Source organism: Triturus cristatus, chromosome 3_2 (genome assembly GCF_964204655.1).
Source record: "Triturus cristatus chromosome 3_2, aTriCri1.1, whole genome shotgun sequence".
NCBI lineage: Eukaryota > Metazoa > Chordata > Amphibia > Caudata > Salamandridae > Triturus > Triturus cristatus.
This window is the reverse complement of record NC_140584.1, coordinates 849,720,387-849,741,911: the sequence shown is the minus strand read 5'-3', so window position 1 is coordinate 849,741,911 and position 21,525 is coordinate 849,720,387. Positions and strand designations below refer to the sequence as shown.

General features: G+C 44.0%; 1 protein-coding gene across 4 annotated transcripts in view; it reads left to right on the top strand.

Annotated features, from left to right (window-relative positions):
* Positions 1–21,525, top strand: part of SPAG5 (sperm associated antigen 5) — a 577,046-nt gene that overhangs the window by 20,105 nt on the left and 535,416 nt on the right. Inside the window, exons 5-8 of one of the 4 annotated variants that reach the window (XM_085649119.1) lie at positions 2,423–2,615; positions 9,008–9,127; positions 10,285–10,377; positions 14,376–14,510. In XM_085649119.1, the coding sequence (XP_085505245.1) occupies positions 2,423–2,615; positions 9,008–9,127; positions 10,285–10,377; positions 14,376–14,510 (541 nt within the window). The remainder of the gene's footprint in view (positions 1–2,422; positions 2,616–9,007; positions 9,128–10,284; positions 10,378–14,375; positions 14,511–21,525) is intronic. The other 3 variants (XM_085649121.1, XM_085649120.1, XM_085649122.1) reach the window with 3 other exon arrangements.

Sequence of the window (21,525 nt, the reverse complement as noted above, 5' to 3'; positions counted from 1 at the left end):
TAGAATGATAAAATCCGCACCCCCTCGCACCGGGATCCCACAGTCCGTTCGGTGAGAGTAGTAAGATGGGTCTCTTGTAGCATGGCCACGTGAACGTTTAGCCTGTCAAGGCTCGCTATCACAGTGCGTATCTTTTTAGGGCTGTTACGGCCACGTACATTCCATGTTAAAAATCTAAAGGTATCACTTACATGTCCAGAGTGAGCCGTAGAAGCATACATATGCCTAACACATTGTTGAGAGCATTATACAAGGGGTCAGCAGAGCATTTTGTCGCAGGACTGTGAGGGCCACACGCCTTCCAAGATTGAAATATAAACGTTCCACACTTGAGTCTTGCTAATTTCGAGATGGACACGAGCATTATTCAAAACTTTGTGCCAGGCATAAGCCAATCAGAAAGTGTCAACTACTCCCACCGCCCACTGATTTCCCCCCCCTCACGCCACCCCCCCCCCCCCCCCCCCACTTCGGCCTCCCCAACTTGCCAAAGCCATCCCACTGTTGAAAAAGCAACCCCCATCTCATGTTGCTTAATACCGTGTTTTTTGCGATTACAAAACCGTTGTAAATAATGGGTGCTTTTAATATGCAATTTAATAATCGTTGCACATAGTGTTATTCTTCATGTTCACCCTTTCTGAGAATGAGGGGAAACTTTCTCTTTAGATGGCATTGATGCATTTTTTCAGGAAGTGAATGTTATATTTGTGTAGTGCATTATGCTACCATAAGCATACCTGGGCTCACTCATTGTGGAGAGGAGAAATGGCATTTGGAGAGTTAAAAAGAGGGATCAGCTTAGAGGGAATGAGCCTTTTGCACATCATATGCGTACCTAAATGTGAGTATCTTACCACATTAAGCGAAAATGTATTCTGAATAGGCCACTGTCTGTTTAGCAGGCAATGAGGGGCGGAAGGAGGAAGGAAAGTAATAGGTGGGGTGGTGTGAAATATAGAAGAGCATGAGTTGGTAAATATGTAATGTTTTTTCAGAATAGTAATTGGTCTTCAGACATTCAAACTCTGGAATACAAATCCCAACTTCGTATAGGGGCGTGACTGCAGAGCTTAAAAAATGCAACAAATTACCCTAGATCTACAGGTCAAATAGCTTCATAAAGTTGCTTGACCAATCAGGTCTCCACTCATCCCTATTTTCTTCAGGTAGTAGTGAAAAATAAACTGTACTTAACACGTTCTTAATATGTCAAAACACTGCATCCAGGGAGTCTGCTCAGCCATTCCTCATTTTGAGGCTAATCAAATGAGTGCCATCGAGTTGAAACTATAAGCATCCATTCTGTCGTTGGTGCCAAGGGACTATTCATGGTAAACAGAAATGTATTTAAAAAATAGGACCATTGAGTATTTTTATTTGCTGCTTTTCATTGTGTATTGATGTGGCGGAGAGTGTCAGATAAAGGAGAGCTTGAGCCATGATTGACTCACTAACCTCATTACTCATTTAAATGTAAGCTAGATGGGACTGATTCTATCCCATTCCCGACCCAAATTAATTGCTCAAAGTCGATCCTGACATATGATTGCCTAGAATTACTAAGCTTTCATTGCAGTGACTAAATAGAAACCAGACAATCAGACGAAAAAACTGTCCTTCAACGGAATATGCCCCAACTCTGATGAGATTTTAAGGTGATTGTTGCATGTAACAGACTATTACTCAGTCTTGCTTGTGATAAAGCTAACTTGTGATAGGCTGCTCTACAAATTTGCACGCTTTCAGACCCTTTTCTGCATGTGCGTGCAGATCTGCTCATTTGCATCATGTCATGTGATACCTTGAGACGGTCTAGGAGTTTTAGATGTAGCACTCTTCCTTCTAGTACTTCAGTTTATTTTTACCTTTTTAGAAGTGTGAATCCTCTCCATGGGCTCCGAATTTGAACTGTTGCTGGCTAAGAAGCTGGAACTGCCAACAAGTATCGCATTTGTCTGCTTCCCAGACCTACCAATATCACAGAGGCAGGTTTGGGAGAGGCAGCCATACATGTAATAAAATACAAGCTATTTCATGACTTGGCCAAGTGCCTACATTAACCCAAGGATTACGGAAATTATACACACATTACAACTTTAGCGTTGCATTTCTATGATGAGACCGATGAAAGAGTTTGATCCTTTTTAGTATATAAAAAAGATCCTTTTTAGTATATAAAAAAGACTCCAACAAGCGCCAGGTCACTAAAAACTGACTTTCAAGGTTTCCAGGCCTGCAAACGCCTAGAGGTGCAATGGAACACCGTCAAATTAATTTGCACACCACTTGGGTTGATAAGAGTGGGCAAGGGAATAGCTTTAGAACTAAATATTAAATTTACTCACATTTGTGAATTTACTTGCTTTTAGGAATGTATTGTGAATTCTTCTCCAATCTAAATTCTGTGGATTCTCTCTAGTTTTTCACGGGAACATTTGAGCACTATCCCTCGACAGGAGTTGGAGCATCGTCTAGAGAACACACTGACTGTGATCGAAGTACTTTCCCGCCAGCTTCAGGACTGGCAACAGAACCGGGGCTTGCCTACCTATCTAGGCCCATCAGAACAAAGAGAGGCTTGTATCCAGACAGATGTCATCCACATATCTGAGGTAAGATCAATTGAGGCTTGACTTTTTTTGAATTTGCCGTAGTTTTGCTTGGGGCGTTTTGGAGACATTTTTGCATTGGCCTGAAAAGAAAATGGGGTGAAGTTGGAGAAAGCTGTGCTAAAGAGTTCCATTAAAAAAAATATTTTTCAGTTTCCTTTTCATCTTGTAAAACAACTAGTATGTATCCAACATTGTTAGAATAACACTGTTCTCAGTCAACCGATATCCAATGTTAGTGTCCCTAGTTCCTTTGTAGGACACTCACAGGGCACCCAAGGAGGGGTAGGGAAATTGATACAGGACCAGTCTAATCATAAGACAGGAATGTATTTTTAATAGCTTATATTGGAGCTCTGATAAAAGCTTCTCTAATTATGCTGAGGCTCTATTTATAGCGGTGTGGACTCTTGCACGAATTTTATTTTATAATGTTTATTCAAATCTACATACAGGGGCTTGGAAGTAGGTAGAAAGTGTGAGAGCAAATCTTGGCATGGTCTGAGAGTCTGTGCAAACACCCACAAACTAACATATTTAAGGGTATTCTCCAACTCCTCTCCCAACTTGAAAAGATTGGAAATTTACTCATGACCAGGGCGGGAGCAAAACCTTTTCCAGTTTGGGTGGGAGTGGAGGAATGTGGCTGTAGAGAAAGGGAACTTTCAATTGCTCAGCAGATTTTCACATGAACAAATATACAAGTGTATACTTGCGACAATAGAATTAACAAACATTTTCTAGAGATACAGTTTTCAGACCTATTTCTATAAACACTTGTGAATGCTTCAGATCTGCAGGTACACTTTTGTGACTTTCTTTGAGAATCTGTCCCATAGTTAACCTTCATGTTGCCTACAGCGACTTTGCACGGATTCTCCATTATTAACATTAGAATATTTTTGTAAATATTGAATGCACCAAATATGTTTTTCTGGGCGATGTCTCAGAAGAATGTTTTTTTAAACTTGAACAATAGTTTAGTAAAAACGTTCTTTTGAAATTGCTTATTTTGTATGCATTTTATTTTCAGATGGCTGTAGGAAAGTACCCCTTTTTTGACATGGTCACCCCCGACTTTTTGCCTGGTATTCGATGCAATTTTGACTGTAAGTGCCCTGGGTTCCTGCTAACCAGGTTCCCAGTGCCAGACTTCTTTCCCAAAACTGTACAATTGTTCCCTCAAGTTAAGACGTTTGACATCCCTGTAAGTCTCTATTAAATTGTACCCCAAAGAGGGTCCCCAAGGGCGGCAGCATGTATTGTGCTACCCTAAGGGATCCCTCACCAAACTCCTACAGATTACCACTGCAGGCTGTGTGTCTTGCTGCAGACAAAAGTGAAAATATGACTTAGCACACAGCCCTATGTGCCATGCATACAGACGCTGCATACAAAATATGTAACCCCCCCCCCCCCCCCCCTACAGCAGGCATTCCAGCCCTAAGGCAGGGTGCACTCTACTGCATGTGTGGAAATATCTGCATGAGCAGATATGCCTCTGTGCTGGCCAATTCAATTCCTGCCAATACAAGTTACCACGGAAGCCATTTTAAGTGCATGTGCTGGACACCGATTAAAACAAATTCCCCAGCTACATGATGGCTTCACTGAAACCAAAGATGTTTGGTATCAAACATTTCGTATTAATAAACCCACACTGATTCCAGTGATGTATCTATTAATACATGCACCCAGAGGGTACCTTAGAGATGCCCCCTGAAAACCTACTAACTACTAGAGTGCTGACTTGCTGGTCTTAGCCAGCCTGCCGCCACAGATGAGTTTTTGACCCCCAGGGCAAGGGCCTTTGCTCCAAGGAGGTCAGTAACACAGCCTGTTTGGACAGAAAGAACTCCGAGGACTCTGGACCACATAAACCTGACGCTGGCTAACACCCTTTGTTCCAAGACAGAGTTGAAATGGGCCAATGGTACCAGCATGGTCCCCCAGCCCGTTCACAGAAATCCACCTTGTGTTTGCCAGGAGGGGACTCCTCGCCGCCACCTGCAGCCCCACCCTGACAGTGAGTGACTTGGCTGTGAAATACCAGACGCCTCATGACACATCTGAACCTGTCTCCCCTGGCTCAAGTGGAATTGGACAAACGTGCCCCCATGTCCCTGAGCATCGTGAGGCCTGAGCACCCCTGTTGGTGCAGACTGACTGGCCTCCTAGTCCAAACCTGCAGCCTCTTTTCGTCTGGACCGAGCATCATTGACTAACATTGAGCCCTGACACTGTATTGCACCACTGCACCCGGCCGCCCTAGTGCCACTGGAGGTGACCTGCTGGTGCTGCCTTGGACCTTGACCTGTAATGTATGTTTGAAACCTAAAAGTATTTCTATCTCGAAATGTACTTACCTGATTGTATTGATTCTGGTGCCTAAATATACATAAAGATGTGTTATTTTTTATAAATTGATGTGGATCTCCTTATTGAGTTGTTTGTCATTACTTGACTGTGTGCATTTGCAAATGTCTAACACTCTTCTCTATAAGTTCAACGCTGCTCGACCACTCTACCCCCCTCCACCCTAAAAGAGCACCATGGGATAGCTAGAGCAAGCCCTTTTCCACTCACGAGGGAACACTTTGACTCTTTGCACAGTATACCTGTTTATGGTATACTATATAAGAAGCCAGCTTCCTACACCAACAACCACCAATATAGCTATCATGCTTACATAGCCACTTGCATATAATCGGAGAGCATTCTAGGAGCATTAGAAATGGTTTCAAATTGTTATATTTTGCATGCATGTTTTTATACTGGAAGCACTTTCAGTAGTGCAAGCTCACTGCATTTCTTTGAGCTCTAGCCCCTATAGTGAATTTTTTGCATTAATCATATCTATATTTGAACAACTTGTACATACAGATATAAACCTTGCCTTAGTGGCAGGCAGTCCTTTTCCACAGATCCATAGTGAGACAGAGAAATTGAGAGAGGGTTTGTGTTGTCCAGTGGACAGAATAAACATAAACATGTACTTGACCATGAACAATATGTTCTAGTTGTCCAGGTTTGTTCAAACTTCTTAAGGAGCACGTACTTTTTTGTACATCATTTCCTGTTGCCATACACACATCCACGCTCACACAAAGTTGTTGTTTCTAGGGTTTTCGGACTGTGCCATTTCTGCGCAATGTTGTTATGCACATCCACTAACCCCACCATAGCCATTATCTAAGAATGTCTGGCAGCTCATGTTATCAACCCCCTGAACCCCCACCCACACACATATTTACCCCAAAACTTTACCATGAGTGGGGCAGGACAGGTCTGAGCATCATCTATAGAATATCTTTCATACACATCCAAAAAGGATTTTGTACTTTTGTGAAATCAGACCCCTGAAAATGCATACAAGAAGGATGCAGGCTTATTGCAGCGAGAGATCTAATATCTCAGTGACCGGATTAGGTTGATTACATCTGCACTGAATTATAGGTTTCTGTAGAATAAGAGTCCGCTGAGATGAGACTTATTAATTGGCTGAAGTTTTTAGCTACTCCTAGTATCCCCAGTTTAGAGACATTGATTTTTGTATATTCCGAGAGGGTGTATCTTCCCATTCTATTCCCTTTCAAAACTAATGTCTCTCCAGTAAGCTTGTCTTTCCTTCCCATCACAGCAGTCCAATTACAGGCGATTTCTCTTTATAACATATAGGACCTGGTTGTGGCTTTCCCTCCTAGAAATAACAGATGTCTCTTTTCCCATCACTGTCCAATCTACCAGAAGCAATGTTCTCTCAAAGGAAAATAACACCCATTTATTCACCACAGCCCACTGAGATACTCAGTAGTAATTGCAAATGTGTTGTAAGGCAATAGCCATGTCACAGCATAGGCCTTCATTCCATGGAATGATATGTCGCTTTTGTTCTTAAGCAAAAAACTTTTTTCCCAAAAAAGGGGTATTTTACAGATCATATAGGAGCCGGTGGAGTATTGTACAGAACATAGACGAGTGTGTGGAGTGAGAACATCTATATCTTCAGTGCTATGGTTCACCTGTACACACCCAGTGATATTTGTCTCAGTCCATGTTGGATTCTAAGTGCCTGGTGGTGGTGAGCATGTGCTCTCCCACCACCCCCTTTCTCGGGCTCTAAGTCTCTGAGTGCCCAGAGGAATTGAGGATGCCATTAAAAGCTTATTTTAACACCCATGACCTGTCTCTGCTAGTCAGTGTCAATTGCTTACCTTCTTTTGTGCTCGGCATAGGGAGTGGCTTGTTTGAGTAGAACTAGATTAGCCACTCCTTCCGAAAACTAGAGCAAGCACGCCACATGTACATGAGATGTTTGGCCAGATTAATTTCCTGCTGCTTTTCCACAAAGTCTAATAAAGAGCTACAGGTCTGCTCTCCCAAACCGAATTTGCCAGCCTTGGATACCATGCTTATCTCTGAGTGGACATATGCTGGATGACATGCTAGGTAAAGCAATGTAAGAATTCTTAATTTTCGTATGGAGAAGTCTGAATTTGTCACTGAAAATGTTTCCTACTGTTGCCAGTTGCAAATGAATGGAAGTAACTGTCAACATAATCTGCTGTTTCCACCCATATCGTTTGTTACGCTGTGTAATGAACATAAATTTCTTCTGTGGGTCTAAAAATGTGTGATCTATTCAGAGATTCCAGATTTAGCTTTTAGGTCTTCATACAAAACATTAGACGTGGCCTCTAGAACTAGAAACACTATGCCAGATATGCCCTTCAGAAGTGGATACAAATAGCTAGATGTAGCTTCCAGAACTGGACAGGGGGAAGTAGGAAATGAAACTCAATATGATAAAAAATAGGCCCTACAGCTGGATACAGCACACAAAATGTGGCTTTAAGGAGCTGATCAACAGCTACACAGATGGCTTCCGAGCTGAGCGCATTTCTCCACAAATGTCTCCTGAAAATGAACATGCCGCTTGCAGATGAAGACTCTTCAGTTAAATGAATGTTACAAGAAAACAGTTAATAAATCTCTTTAGCCACACGTTCACCAACACCAAACCTTGAATTCCACAACGAAATGATTAATACAATTATGACCGTAACAGAATCCCCAAATATATAATTTGGTGATTCATATTCCCATTTGTGATGAATACATGTATGCACCCCAGGGTGGTCGACATTGCTACAAGACCATATTAATGACACAATGTGTGGTATACAAGTGCCACTAACAAAATAAATCCAGATAGTCATATTGGACCTTCCTCTCTCTAGTGAGTGTCCGTGAATAAGAATAGTAACAATCAAATAGTTCTATCTGCAGTGCACATAGATTCTGGGAACTCCAGATAGACTAGGCCAATGGCCTCATATGCCTTAACCATCTCAAATTCTCAAGCTGGGTCGGAATAGAAGGGGTGGCAGAGGCATGATAGTCTCTAGACTCTTGATATTATTGGTTCCTGTGGGAAGTTGAAGAGCTGATGCTTAACGGCTCCTGTTTTTTTGTTGTGTGCTAGTTGTCCTGGTGTTTGGAAGAAATAGTGAAAACTGCCACACGAAAGCATTTTTTTTCCAAATGAGCACTGGGATCTTCGTTCAAGTTTAACTTTTCACTTCTTTTTTTAATTTATTTTTGAATTGCTTAAAAACTTAAGATAATCCACTTCCTAGGATTTGTCTGTGTTGGGCGTGAAAAGATCTAAACTTGGGAGCTATGTTTGAGCCTGCTTTTAAGGCATTCACCTAAAACCCTAAACACTTTTTGTTGCTTAATTTAATTTTTTTATTAACCAAACCTTTCTCACAAAGACAAAGTTTACACCTATTGATCCCAGCCTTTTGCTGGGACAGTGAAATAAATTCACAGAGATAAAGTGATGTTTGCTGTCAAGCTGACCTAACTATACTATAACTGTCATTGGTTTGTTTCGAATTTGCAAGTTTTCATTTGGCATCTTTTAAGTCCCCTTATCACAAGGACCATGTGTAATCGTCTGGATTCCTACTTTCAGTTCCTAGGTTGTTGGTGTTATTCAGTTGGATGGCTGGCTGCCCAAGGGGCCTGGTCTAATTGAAGTGAATGTGTTGAGTGTAGTATGTGAGGCATACTGCGATCAGTGGGCCTTGCATTCCCGTCAGACATGGGGCAGGATAGTTATTGATTTTTAATATGCATAACTTTCCAGTTAAGATTATGTTTACATAGTTAAGGAATACTAAATGAAGCGTAAGCAAGATACGCAAATGTTGCAAACTGCACTCTTAATTAAATTGTTCCTTTGTTAAGAACAGACATGACCATTTGTGAACAATTTGCACTTGACAAATAGTAAATAGCCTGTATTAAAAGCCTATGATGATGTGTACTTGCTTCATCAAATAAATGATTTAAACTGAAGTCTTAAGCAAATGTCTTGTGCTTTCCAGGAGCAGCAGCACTATTATAATCTGTATGTGAGGGCGATGGGTCGTTGCAAGTCCCTACAACAGAGTCAATCTGAGGAGGTGCAGCTTAGTGCAGATCTTCGAAAGGCATCCAGCATCTTGGTGAGATTCTGAAACATGCATGATCTCCTTACCCCAACCACTGCTCTTGTGCTACCATTTCCCAGACTCTGCAGAGTCCTCTTAAGTTCGGATCCACTTTCAGGTCTCTCTTAAATTAAGACAGACAGACCTAAAAATATCAAAGCAAAAAGAACAAAGAGCTCCGTGGCAAAATTTGTATGTCACACTCTGCTCAAGTGAACACCTACTGAACTAATTCAAAACTTGTTGTTACTTCATTTGAAAGCGCCTAGATATCCTTGTGGGTGAAGGTGCACTTTACAAATACACATAACATAACAAAGGTAGTACTATCATGTTCAAGAGAGTATTCAAGCATTTGCCTCCTTCACCCCCCCTACTCAAGATTTTTGGAACATCTTCTAATAAGTTCATCTCTATCTGTAGCTGTGCTCACAGCAATTCAGAAATGTTAATCAACATTTACTTGTATCCGCTCCATCTTGCTCCCACTGCTACCATGGTGCTAACGTTAGTGCCTGGAGCAGAATTGCAGTTCATTCAAGTGAGCAAATATAGGCTTTGAGCACTTGGGTTTTCATAATATCTATTCTAGATTAAATACATTTACGTGAATTGAATCACATTTAAATAGTGAGTTGGGCTGTTTGCGACATGCACAATTTGGACCCACAAGACAATGAGTTGGAATAATGGATTGACACCACACCATACAAAGGCTTCTAAAATGTGGGTCATTAAGATGCATGCTTGTTCTGATTAAAATGTTGCTATTTGGGTGTTTATTTAGTTGGCCGCCTGATTGCCAACTGGTTGGTTGTTTGGCCAATGAGCTGTCAATCTCAGTGAGCATGTGGCCACTTCTGTAAAACTGTCGCAATTCACAGGCCACCAAAATCTTGTGGACTAATTCTGCAGGAATTCTGCGCTCTTTTCCAGAACATGGTTGATGCAAAGTGGTGCACAGACTAAGAGGAACATATCATATCTCTCTTCTAATGGAAAATCTTAACGCAATTGCCCCATCACGTATATTCTTGAAGTGATTTTTAGCAGAAGCACGCCTTTCGTATGTGTGCATTTGCTCTGTGAATATAGTATTGTATCAGCAAATCCTCTTGTCAGATGTCGGGTGATATAATTTAAGAAGCTGTACATCTTTTAATTTTTTGCAGCAGTCCCAGCGTGATGAATTTGATTCTGTCCTTGCGTGTGCAGAACGTTTTTATTTGAAGGGCCAGAAGGATCTGGAAGCCTTAAGCCAGCAGGTGAGAAAGCTATTGAGCAAGTTTCTCATACAAGTTTATGAATGAAGGTGTACACTGGATAGGGCCTGTTGGAGCAGATGGTTTGTCCAGCCACCCATATTGTCAACGGAGACTATGGCAGGGCCTCTTGGACCACTTTACCAGTTACTCACACAGGCTATACAAAATAGGTCAAAGTGATAACCAGCTATCAGTGCATCATATGGGAGCCCTGTGCAGCTGCATAGCTAAGCCAGCTTGATCATCTGACAATTGAAAACCTTTTGGCTGCATAGATGTGGTAGCTAAGATCTTGTGGTATCCACAGACACCAGGTTCCCCGTGAGTGAAAATCTTCTGGTAATGCTCTTTATTATAGATACTATTCCTTCCCTGCATATTTTACATATGAAATAACCTGGCTAACTACCAAGTAAAAGGCTTGTTCCTCATGCTGTAAATGATTTTTACTAGGCACTTCAGGCTTGAGCGTTTGCGATATACCTTTACTAAAACATGTCAAAGTTTGGTAGTCTAAAAAAAAAAAATGAATGCATAAAAACATTTTGCAGGTGCTTCTAAAACGGACTATATAAAAGGTACCGGAGTATATGGGGGTTTTATATTTTGTGACTGAGCACATGGTAATAAATGTTGTCTGCTTAATTAAGGCTACAATATCGTACCTGTGTTTTGTTGTGTCTGTTAGACACTTTCAATTTGAATTCCTGTTTTTTGCCCCACATGGTCATTTTGAGTAGACACTGCAATGTTGGTGACCACTCGTATGTGTCTGCAGGAGTATAGGTATTCTTTTGGCTGCACTGTTGGCTCCTTAAGTTTGCATCAATGGAAGTGTACTTGCTTGTTTTGCAAAGTATTATGGTACTGCTTCTTAACACCCCAACCAAAGGACTGTCATTTTTACTTTATTGATAGTGCAATGGATACTACTTATGTAATCCACACACTGGGTTAATCAAACAGGCTTCATTCCTAAGGTTGTTATCATTGTTTTAAGGTTTTTGCATCCTTCATTCAGCAAGTATCTCAGGTGAGACTGAGAATGAGGTTGGGAACTCGGTGATCACAACTTGAAGGACGAGGGACAGATTTTCTACTAATGTGGCAGAATGTTTTAGAAGATTTAGTCTTGCCGATGATGGATAACAACCTGATCTGGTTTGTGGAGCTTTCTTCTCGGGAGGGGAAGTAGTCCTGCATCTCAGTCTTTTCATTACTTCACTCTGCTTCTTTAAACCTGAATAACCTGCGTATAATTCTGTGGCTGAGGTTTATTAGAGAAGATCATTTTGATGTGTTTGTAATGGTGTTCACCAGAAGAAAGAGCACCAGCCAGCTGTGTAAGTATTAGTGTCGCTGTTTTATAGATTGTGACACTGAAAAAACGTTATCGACTTGAAGCTTCTTTGATGTATTGACCTTTATATTACAACTTGCCAAGGAAGGTATAGAGAGTATTTAATTGCACTTTCATCTTTTTGAGCAAATGTTATAATCCTTGTATTTTCTGAGACACCAATTTGCTTTAAGGAATTGGTGAACAGTTCAACTTAGAGTTGGCGTTCTCTTCAGTCACTTGTTGGGCTAGGAAACTGGAAGCACAAAGGTTTTGGAGGGATGTCACCATTATATACTATGTGTTGTGGCATCTGGTTGGCATCATGCAACACCTGCTGGTACATAGTGTAGTAACAACTAATGGAACAACTATCTGCAGAGGGAATACAGAATCATTTAGACCAACATTACTTATGACACCTTGTGAGAAGCAGGGTTTCTGTTGCAGTAACCCCTCCCACATTTTGCCAGACTACTGATGCACTTTTGACTTGATGTGCCCTAGGTCCCTGCCAGTCAGGTTCCCAGGGCCTGTGTTCTTTCACTAAAACTAACCCAAACCCAATTGGCATTTCTGCCCACAGGTCAGCTACAGGTAAATGGTACCACAGGTACCCAGGGCACTGTGACAAGGGAAGACCTCTAAGGGCTGCAGAACTTATTTTGTCACCCTTGGAGGCCCTGTACCTTTACACACACACACACTCCCTTTGCAGGCTGCTTGCCTTGCTGCAGAACAAAGTGAAAAGTCGACATTTGGCGGGAGAACCGGCGGGAAAAACAAGTGAGGAAGAGAGGTGTGCCCACCTCTGCCAACTCCACCCCTCAGGCGGGGGAGGAGAGGTGAAGCACAGCTCCCATTCCCTGCCATCTTGCAGATGGGGGGACACAGCCAACCAGGGAAAGGCATATGCCCCCTCCCACTGGAGGGTGGCATAATAGGGTGTGTACCCTCCCCAGGGAAGGGACCCACTGGTCCCAACCTTTCACCTACCTGTAACGCCCCTAAATCTAGTATTTAGGGGCACCCCTGAACCTTGCTTCCTCAGACAAGAACCTGCAAGAAGAAAAGAAGGACAGAACAGCCGTGCCAAAGCTAACAAGAGGGGGACGCTCACTGACTTGGCCCCAGCCCTACCAGCCTGTCCCCACCTTGAACCTGCTCCAGCGAAATTCCTGTGCCCTGCAGCCAGCAACCTTGAGAAACCCGGAGGACCTGCCTGCCTTTAATCCCAAAGACTGTCTCCCGTGATCAACTGATTTGTTCAAACACCAGACTCCAGCTCCGCAAGGATCCACGAGTTTGCACCCCTCTTCACCCGACGCCCACGGCCCGAGTTCGAGTGGCTCAACACCAAGAGGAGGTCTGCCCGAGATCCGGAAACCCCTGACCTGCCTCAAGCCGACACCTGCAGCCTCAAACCGGAAGGTCTCCCCAACCGCAATCAAGAGCTGGTAAGAAGATCCGACCCTAACAGGCACCTGACTCCCCACGGCCTTGGGTGACCCAACCGATAGTGCCTAACCAACCCCCAACATCCCAACTAACCTCTCCAAGTGGTGGTCGCACCCAGAAGACCTACGTTCCCGAGCCTGCAGTGCTTTTGCAAACCTGAGACTCCCCATTGAAAGCTACAGGGCTTCCGACGCCAAAACAGCACTGTGCACCTGGCTGCCCCAGTGCCGATGAGGTTGCAACATTTCTGCTGGCCTAAACCCCCATTTGCCCTGAGCTTAAGTCCAGGAACTTTGCTCCCACAACCCAGTGGCCTGCTTGTCAGCAGCCACCAACCGGAGGCCCCCTACCCCCCATTGGATACCATTGGGCCTCGGCACTTTATACCTGGCCGCCCTAGTGCCGCTGAGGGCATAAAAAGAGTGCATCCTTGACACTGGGGGACCCCTGAGTCTAACCCCAGAACACCAACTCCCACAACAAAGTACTTTTCTTTAAACCGATAACACTATTTTCCTCCATAGGATAACATTGACTGTTTTTCTATGAAAAGTTTCTAAGTTTGGAGTTGGAAAACCTAAAGAAATTCTTTAAAATTGTACTAACTAACAAACACGATTTTACTGACCTGTTTACAGGAAATGTCCCAGTGTAGTATCCAGGTATACTACACTGTGTAAGAAAAATAATCCCAGAAGTAACTTACCTGTAATTTTACTAAAAATTCTATACAATGTGTATGTATATGTACTGAATTTACAAAGCATTGCATTTTTCAGTAACAATACTGTAAGGGAAAACAAAGTGCATATACAATTACAATCCAAACTGTCTTCCAAACTGAATATTTACTGCAAAGTATTTATCACTTACCTGTGCCAGGCTTGCTTGGTTCTAGGAAATAAAATAACTTAAAGAATATTTTTATACAAATATAATTGTTCTGAAGCTCAGTCTTTGAGTGTGTGAATTCATTTGCTGACTGAGTGTGTACAACAAATGCTTAACACTGTCCCCTGATAAAGCCTTACTGCTCGACCACAATACCACAAATTGAGAGTAAGGTGCTATCTAACTTTACCTCTGCCTACCTTTGGGATTCCACTGTACTCGGTGCACACTATACCTCACTTTGGTATAGTATATACAGAGTCAGCTTCCTACACATCTGATTTTTACTTGTTGTGTCTTTCCATCTCAGGTGTGTCAGATGCGGGCACTCTTTGCAGACCACATGACTGTGTTGAAGAAGATGGAATCCAAGAACCGGGAAAGCCTGGAGCAGCGTGATGAGATGAGGTCACGGATGGAAAAGGCACTTCAGACTCAGGAAGCGGTAATATTTGTGCTAGAGCAGTAGTTGAACTTGGGGCTCGAGAAAATAGGTGTGCACAGTGGCGTTTTGAACCAATTCTAGAATCATTGGGAATTTCAGATGCTATGCAAAATTTTGTTGCTTAATTTAGATTTTTCCAAGAGTTGTCAAATAGTTATCATCAGTATGATTTTGTAGGGGTGATTTCAATGGAAGGGTTAGCAAAGGGCTGTGGTAGGAGTGGATGCTATTTTTGCAATTTAATTGTTGAATCTGTGTCTGAACTTCTGCCTGATTACAATTTGGATTGGCCTTAAACAATTTTATACATGGCTATTTTTATACACTGTTGATTACAATTGCTCAAACACTAAAATTGAAACTGTTTTATTTTTTATTTTATACTGGGGGGAATGGCGGGGGTGGTTTAAAGCAATTAGATTGAATGGGGACGCTCTGCCTCATTTTGGAATATTTTTTTCCCACTGTAAACTTAGAATAATTTGGTCTAGAGGCACCATTTTATCCAGCCCCCCTCCCCCGCCGCCCCCACATTGCCATTTCGGCACTCCATTTTGATCAGGCGCGCTCTAGTGTTTGTGGCCAGGTCGGGGTGGTCATTCAGCTTTTGGGGGGTGCATTAATTGCAGGCTGTGGTGCAGACTAGCAGTGGTTGCACTGCTGGTGCGCCAAAGGCAAGCCCGTCCGCATCCAGCGCCAGCCATTCCGTCCAACTGGGAAGAGATGTGGCTCTTGTGTGAAGCAAGGAACCTTTGCTCCAACTTAGAGTTAAGCAGAAATACAGTTTTAGTTTCCTGTTTTCTTCTGGGCAAATATTAGCAGACTGCCCTTCTTGCTCAGCCTCTCTCTCGGTGCCCTTAGATACATCGGTTGACCCTACTACATCTCTTAATAACAACCGGCCGGTCATAGGGACTGTGATGGAGGGTATGTCAAACAAGGCCTGTTTCATAAATGCCCGATGCCTTGTCAAACATATGTTTGAAATATGGTTGCTACTATCAGACCATGAATTGGACAAGTTTGTCATAGAGCTTAATCCCCCTGCCATCTCTGCTCTTGCAACCCCTTACACTTTATTCCATCTTGCACCAAGATTGTGAGAATAGAGTAAGGGGGGGGCCCTAGCTTTGATTTTTCTCTCTACATTCTCGGCGACTGTGAGCAGGCTTGGGCTAATATACTCTATGGAAGGACTCCTCTTCTTTATTTAAATCTCTGAGAACTTCTCCTTCTTGGGTGTCCTGGTTTATAGACCCCCGAGAAAACTGGGTACCTTCATGGATAAAGTGGCTGATGTCATCAGAGGTGCCTCATTAAAATATGCTAACCTCACAGTCTTGGCGGACTTTAACATGCTTATAGATGACATCCGTGACACAGCAGGTCAGGCTTTAAGTACCATGAAGGATTTTAATCTACCCCTTAGATCGGTGGGCTCTACGCATACTGAGGGTCACCAATTGGACATCATCTTTTCCAACTGTGACTCTATTAAAACTCCTCCCCGTTTGCCATTGATCTGGTCAGACCATGCTCTGATCCCATTTAGATTTGGCTTTCAGGGGCCTAGTAGCTGCCTTCCAGCAGGAGTCCTGGGATAAAGTCACAGAAACCATTTTCAGACAGGCTTTTGACTATCATGTGACACTGACCCGGTCTAACAAGGTAGATTTGGATACACTGAACAACATTATTTGGGTGGCTATTAAATAAGATTGCGCAGTTATAAAATGTCTTCAGGGAAACAAGCTAAACCAGCTGCTGCATGGTTCCAACGAAGAGCTAAGGGGGAGTGCAAGAGCAATCGTAAAAGGCTCAAATGGATCTTGAGGACTAATTACAATGCTGTTGATAAAGTGGCGTTTAAGTTCATTCCGAAGCTATTCAGGAAAAAAATTCCAGTCCTTAAGGGCTATTAATTTTTCTCTTCAAATAGCCAAAGCTTCTAATGAGCCCAGAGAGATCTTTAAAAGAGTAAAAACATTTTTGGCGCCTAGAAACTATCAGCAACATGCCCCTCCTTCTCAAACGCTATGTGACTCTTTGACAGATTTATTTACCGATGTGATCCAGAACATTTACAGCCAATTTAAGCCAGTCTCTGAGGCAAAGAAGCCAGCAACCGTAGGAGTTTGCCCTATAAATATTGCTTGTCCCCTCTCCTTCACCCCTTTTACTGTGGATGAAAAAGCTCAGTTCTTGGCCAGATGCAGTTCAAGATTGCCTTTGGATCCATGTCCTGCCCGGGATGTAAAAACAGGTGACTAAACAGCCGTTGGCTCATTTGGAGGAGAAATACTTATTACACACAGTCTGGTTTCAGGCCAGACTTCGGGACCGAGGTAGCTCTTCCGGAAGTCACAGATTTCATTAGGACCAACTTTGACCAGGGCAATAAAGCACTGTTAGCTCTTTCGGCTGCCTTTGAAAATGTGTCTCACCAGATTCTATTAGATCGTCTGACGGTCATATGAATGAGAGATCAAGCATGGTATTGACTAAGGTCCTTTTTGGCTGAAACGCTATTGGAATGTGAATTCATCTTGAAAAAACAAAGTGAGGCGTTTGGCATAACAGGAATAGTTGTTTTAACTAAATGCTGCGGCCGAGAAACAGTCACAGAAACGGGTCTGAGGACTGTCTACACATACATTTGTTCTAAGTGCCATTATATACAGTCTTTGGAGCACCATAAACTAATTTGATCTTATTTTAGAAAAAGGAATGTAGGCCTAGTCATGGAGCTGTAAATCAAAGCCACCTGATAGCGAATGCAGGTGGGTCTCGACCTTGCATGGACACAATGAGGGCCAGTGGGTGAAGTGTCCAGATGCCCAGCATGAGGATCGCGTGATCTCTGCGTGTACTGTGTGTGCTGTGTTCTGATTGGCTGAGTGTTCCTAACTTCACATGACATCCAACTTTATGGTGTTTTGGGAACACGCGCACCCCTATGTGCTTTTGTTGGGGCTAATCTCCTGGGAACATTGTAGTGTTGCTGCCTATCTGTGGGATTAATCTGGGTTGTTCCTGTTAGTTTGTTTGTCCGGCTGGTACGTGCTACCCCACCTGTGATCTGTCAATCAGTAGCCACAGGCCTAGGTCGCAGGGCCTGCCTGACCACGTATGATGAAGTCATCTCTGGAGATTTCGACGACAGTGATTCGGTCTTGGTTTTGAACATACACACATTGTTGCATATATCGACATCAATATTAACAAGACATCGGGCTGCCTACCTGACATCCTTTCTCTCCTCCTAGTGGCAGCTGTAGTTCAGTGTCCTGCTAGGCTCAGCCCGGAGTCCATCACTGTTTAGCAGCTATAAGGCCCTATTAGCAGGAGTGGTTGAAACATGGGTCTTTAAGGTTGTCTCCTACGTGGATTACATCCAGCTGATGCTTTCCTGCAAACCGATATATGGCTCGGTCAACGAAAAATTCCATGGCTGCCTCAATAGAGTAGCATACTGGATAAAGAAGAGTTGTCTCAAACTTAATGGGGAGAAATTTGAGATGCTCCTCTTCGGGACTCCATCCCCTGGACTTACAGAACTGGTGGCCTTCAGAACTCGGTAACCCTCCGGCATCATCCACAGTAGAAAGGAACCTGGGAGTTAAGTTTGATCAAGGTCTATTCTTTGAACCACAGATTCAGGCAGTTGTAGGGACATGCTTTGGCATGATGAAATCATTAACTCCCGAAGGACTCCAGGAAGACTATTGTACACGATCTGGTTACCTCCAGGTTGGATTATTCCAATGCTCTTCACCTGTGGGCTCCAGCCAGACTGTTCAACAGATTGCAGAGTATTCAGAATGCTGCAGTGAGGTGAATTATCAATCAGCCACGCAGACACTCGCAGAACCAGACATTGAGGAATGTACACTGGGTCTCTTGTCGAGAATAGAATTCTTTATATGTCCCAGCTTATTATCTTCAGGGCTTTGCCTACTAAGAGACTGGCTTACCTTTATGCCTTTTTTAAGCTATACACCCCTACATGGGCACTGCACCCCAACACTTTAGGCATTATGCAAACTCTCCAAGACGATTAGTGCAGGAAGGGGGGCTGCTCCTTTTCCTTCCTGGCAGACAAGGCTTGGAACACGTTACTAAACTTCCTTAAGACAAGCTCCTACTGTAGACATATTTAAGAAAAAGATAAAAACACATCTTTCAATCAAACCAGACTTTTAAAGTGTGGCAAATCACCAGTGAGGGTATCCAGGTTCTGGGAGTCCTTCTCCAGAAGTCTGGCTCAGCTAACAGCCAGGTCTTGAGTCCTTTCCTGAATTCTTGCAGGGTGATTGGGGTCCGAAGTTGAGGAGTGTGCTCTTCCAGGCTTTGCCCACGAGGTAGGAGAAGGAACGTCCTCCGCTGCTGGTTCAGATGCGAGGGAAAAGGAGGTGGAGCTCCGGTATCTGGCTGGTTGGTGGAAGTTAAGGCTGTGGTTTATGTATGCAGGTCCTTGGTTATGCAGTGCTTTGTAGATCTGGATCAGCATATTGAAGTGACATCTCTTCTGAATGGGGAGCCAGTGGAGCTGGCTGAGGTGGGGGTGTTGTGGATTCGCTTGGGGAGATCAAGAATGAGTTTGTTTGCTGAATTCTGTATTGTCTGTAGTCTCTTCAGGAGCAGGAGGTGATTCTCATGTTGAGTGCGTTGCTGTAGTCCAGCTGGATGTTGATTTAGGTTTGAGTGAGGGATCGTCTGGTGATGACGGGGAGGTATGTGAAGTTCTTGCAGAACATGCGAAGAGTGAGGAAGCATGTGGAAGAGACTGGGCTGATATGGATTTTCATGGTGATCTTGGTGTCCAGGATGATGCTGAGGTTGCAGGCATGGTCTGTCTGGGTGGGTGTGGGTCCTAGTTTGGAAGGCCGCCAGGAGTCTCTCTACGATTACTTTGTTTTCGAACGTCCGTACTTCCGTTTTGTCTGTGTTGAGTTTCAGGCAGTTGTCTTTCATCCAGGTGGTGATGCTAGTCATGTACCTGAGGAAGTTGGCCCTTGTGGTGAAGGGGTCTCTTGATAGTGAGAGGATGAGCATGGGGTCATAGGCGTAGGATATGAGCTTAAGTCCATGGGGTCTGATGATGTTGGCCAGGGAGGAGTCGTGTGAACAGAGTGGTGCTGATGGCTGAACATTGAGGGAGGCCGCAGAGGGTGCTCTTCTGTTTTGAAGATGGAGGGAGAGATTGGTTCTTTGGGTTCTTCCGATGAGGGAGGAGGCGATCCATTAGAGGGAGCTACCTTGAATTCCAATGTGTGTGTGGGGGTGACAGTGTCAATTGCTGCAGAAATGTCGTGGAGGATCAGGGCTACTGATTCTCCTTGGTCAAGGAGGGTTCTGATGTAGGTGGTAGCGATCAAGGTGGTTTCGGTGTCTGGCTGGTGCAGAATCCTGACTGGGAAAAGCCCAGAAGATTGTTGTTCTTAAGCTGTTCCGTGAGTGGGAGGTCGATGGCGCTTTCAAGAACTTTGGCGGGGAAGGGGAGCAGAGAGAGGGGGTGGTAGTGCTTGAGTTTGCTTGGGGTCGGCGGACGGTTTATTGAGAAGTGGTTTGACTTCTGCGTGTTTCCATTCTTCGGGGAAAATGACCCTGGTAATGGACGCGTTGCAGATGGTGGTGAGATCGGTGCTGTTCATCTTGCTTCCTAGGTTGAAACGGTGGTGGGGACAGGGGTCCGTGTGTGCTCCTGAGTGAATGAAGTTCATAAAGTCTTGGGTGTTTTGTGCGGTGAGCTGGTTTTGAGATGGTCAGCAAGTCGTGGGGTCAGCGTCTGTAGGAGTGATGCGGCTGAGGATGGTGGGTGGTTGTTTGAAGCTTTTGTAGATATGGGGGATCTTGTCATGGGAGAAGTCTGCTGGTGGCTGAGGGGTTGGAGAACTCTGACTATGTTGAATAGGTCTTTGCTCCGGTTCAAACTGGCTTTAATGCGGATGGCAAGGACACTCCTTTTCGTCTTTTTCAGGAGTTGGTAGTATTGGTTGAGGGATTTTTTGAAAGAGGTTTTGTCTGTAGCCTCCTTGCTGGTATGCCACTTTATTTCAAGTTGCTTGCAGTTGTGTTTTTTAGTTTTCAGTTTTGTGATGTACCTGCTGACCTGTTTGATCTCTTGGGTTTAGTGGTCTTAATGGGGGTGACTCTGTTGGTGCAATCTGTGAGCCAGATGGAGAAGTTCTTGACAGCCTATTCTAGGTTGGTTGCGGGGCCCGGGTGGGAGGTGTTGAAGGCGTAGGTCCATTGGTTCTCAGAAACTCTGTTCCAGCTTCAGTGAGAAGTGCTGCGTGGTTGATGATGGTGCCGGGGGGACCAGTGATGAAGTGGACAATGACGTTGTCTGTCGAGGTGAGCTCTGTGTCATGGCTGTAATTTACTCTGTAGCTGACCGTGAAGATGGGGTCGAGGGTGTTGCCTGCGATGTGAGTGAGGTTAGTGACTAGTTCAGTGAGGCCGATGTTTTTCATACTTTCGAGAAGGTTGTTGTCATTGGCGGTCTTTGAGGTGGTAATTGAGGTCTCTGAGGGAGATGTGGATTTTGGAGTCAATAGGTGAAGTGGGGCGAAGAAATCGGGGATGGTGCCGGTAAAGCTGGGGCGAGGTCCTGGGAGTTTGTAGGCGACGGTGTCTTTGATGGTGGTTTTGCGGTCCATATGGAGTTTGAAGTTGTGGTGTTTCATGACCAACAGCGTTGTCGGAGGTGGTGGTGCAATGGATAGTTTCCTTGTGGATGAAGGTGACCCGCACCTCCATGTTTGTTGATGCTGTCTCGATGTGTTATCTTGTAGCTGTTGGGGGTAGCTGAGGTGATGTCGGGCTCCGAGGCGGGGTTGAACTAGGCCTCGGTGAGGAAGAAGATGTCAGGGTCAGGGAGGTGATGGTGTCCCAGATCTTGGTGACATGCTTGCAGAGATTGTGTGTTGAGCAGGAGGCAGTGGAGATGGTCTGGGGTGGTAGTTGTGGCCGCTGTGTGTGCTGGTGCGCTGGTGTTTCAGGAGAAGAGGCA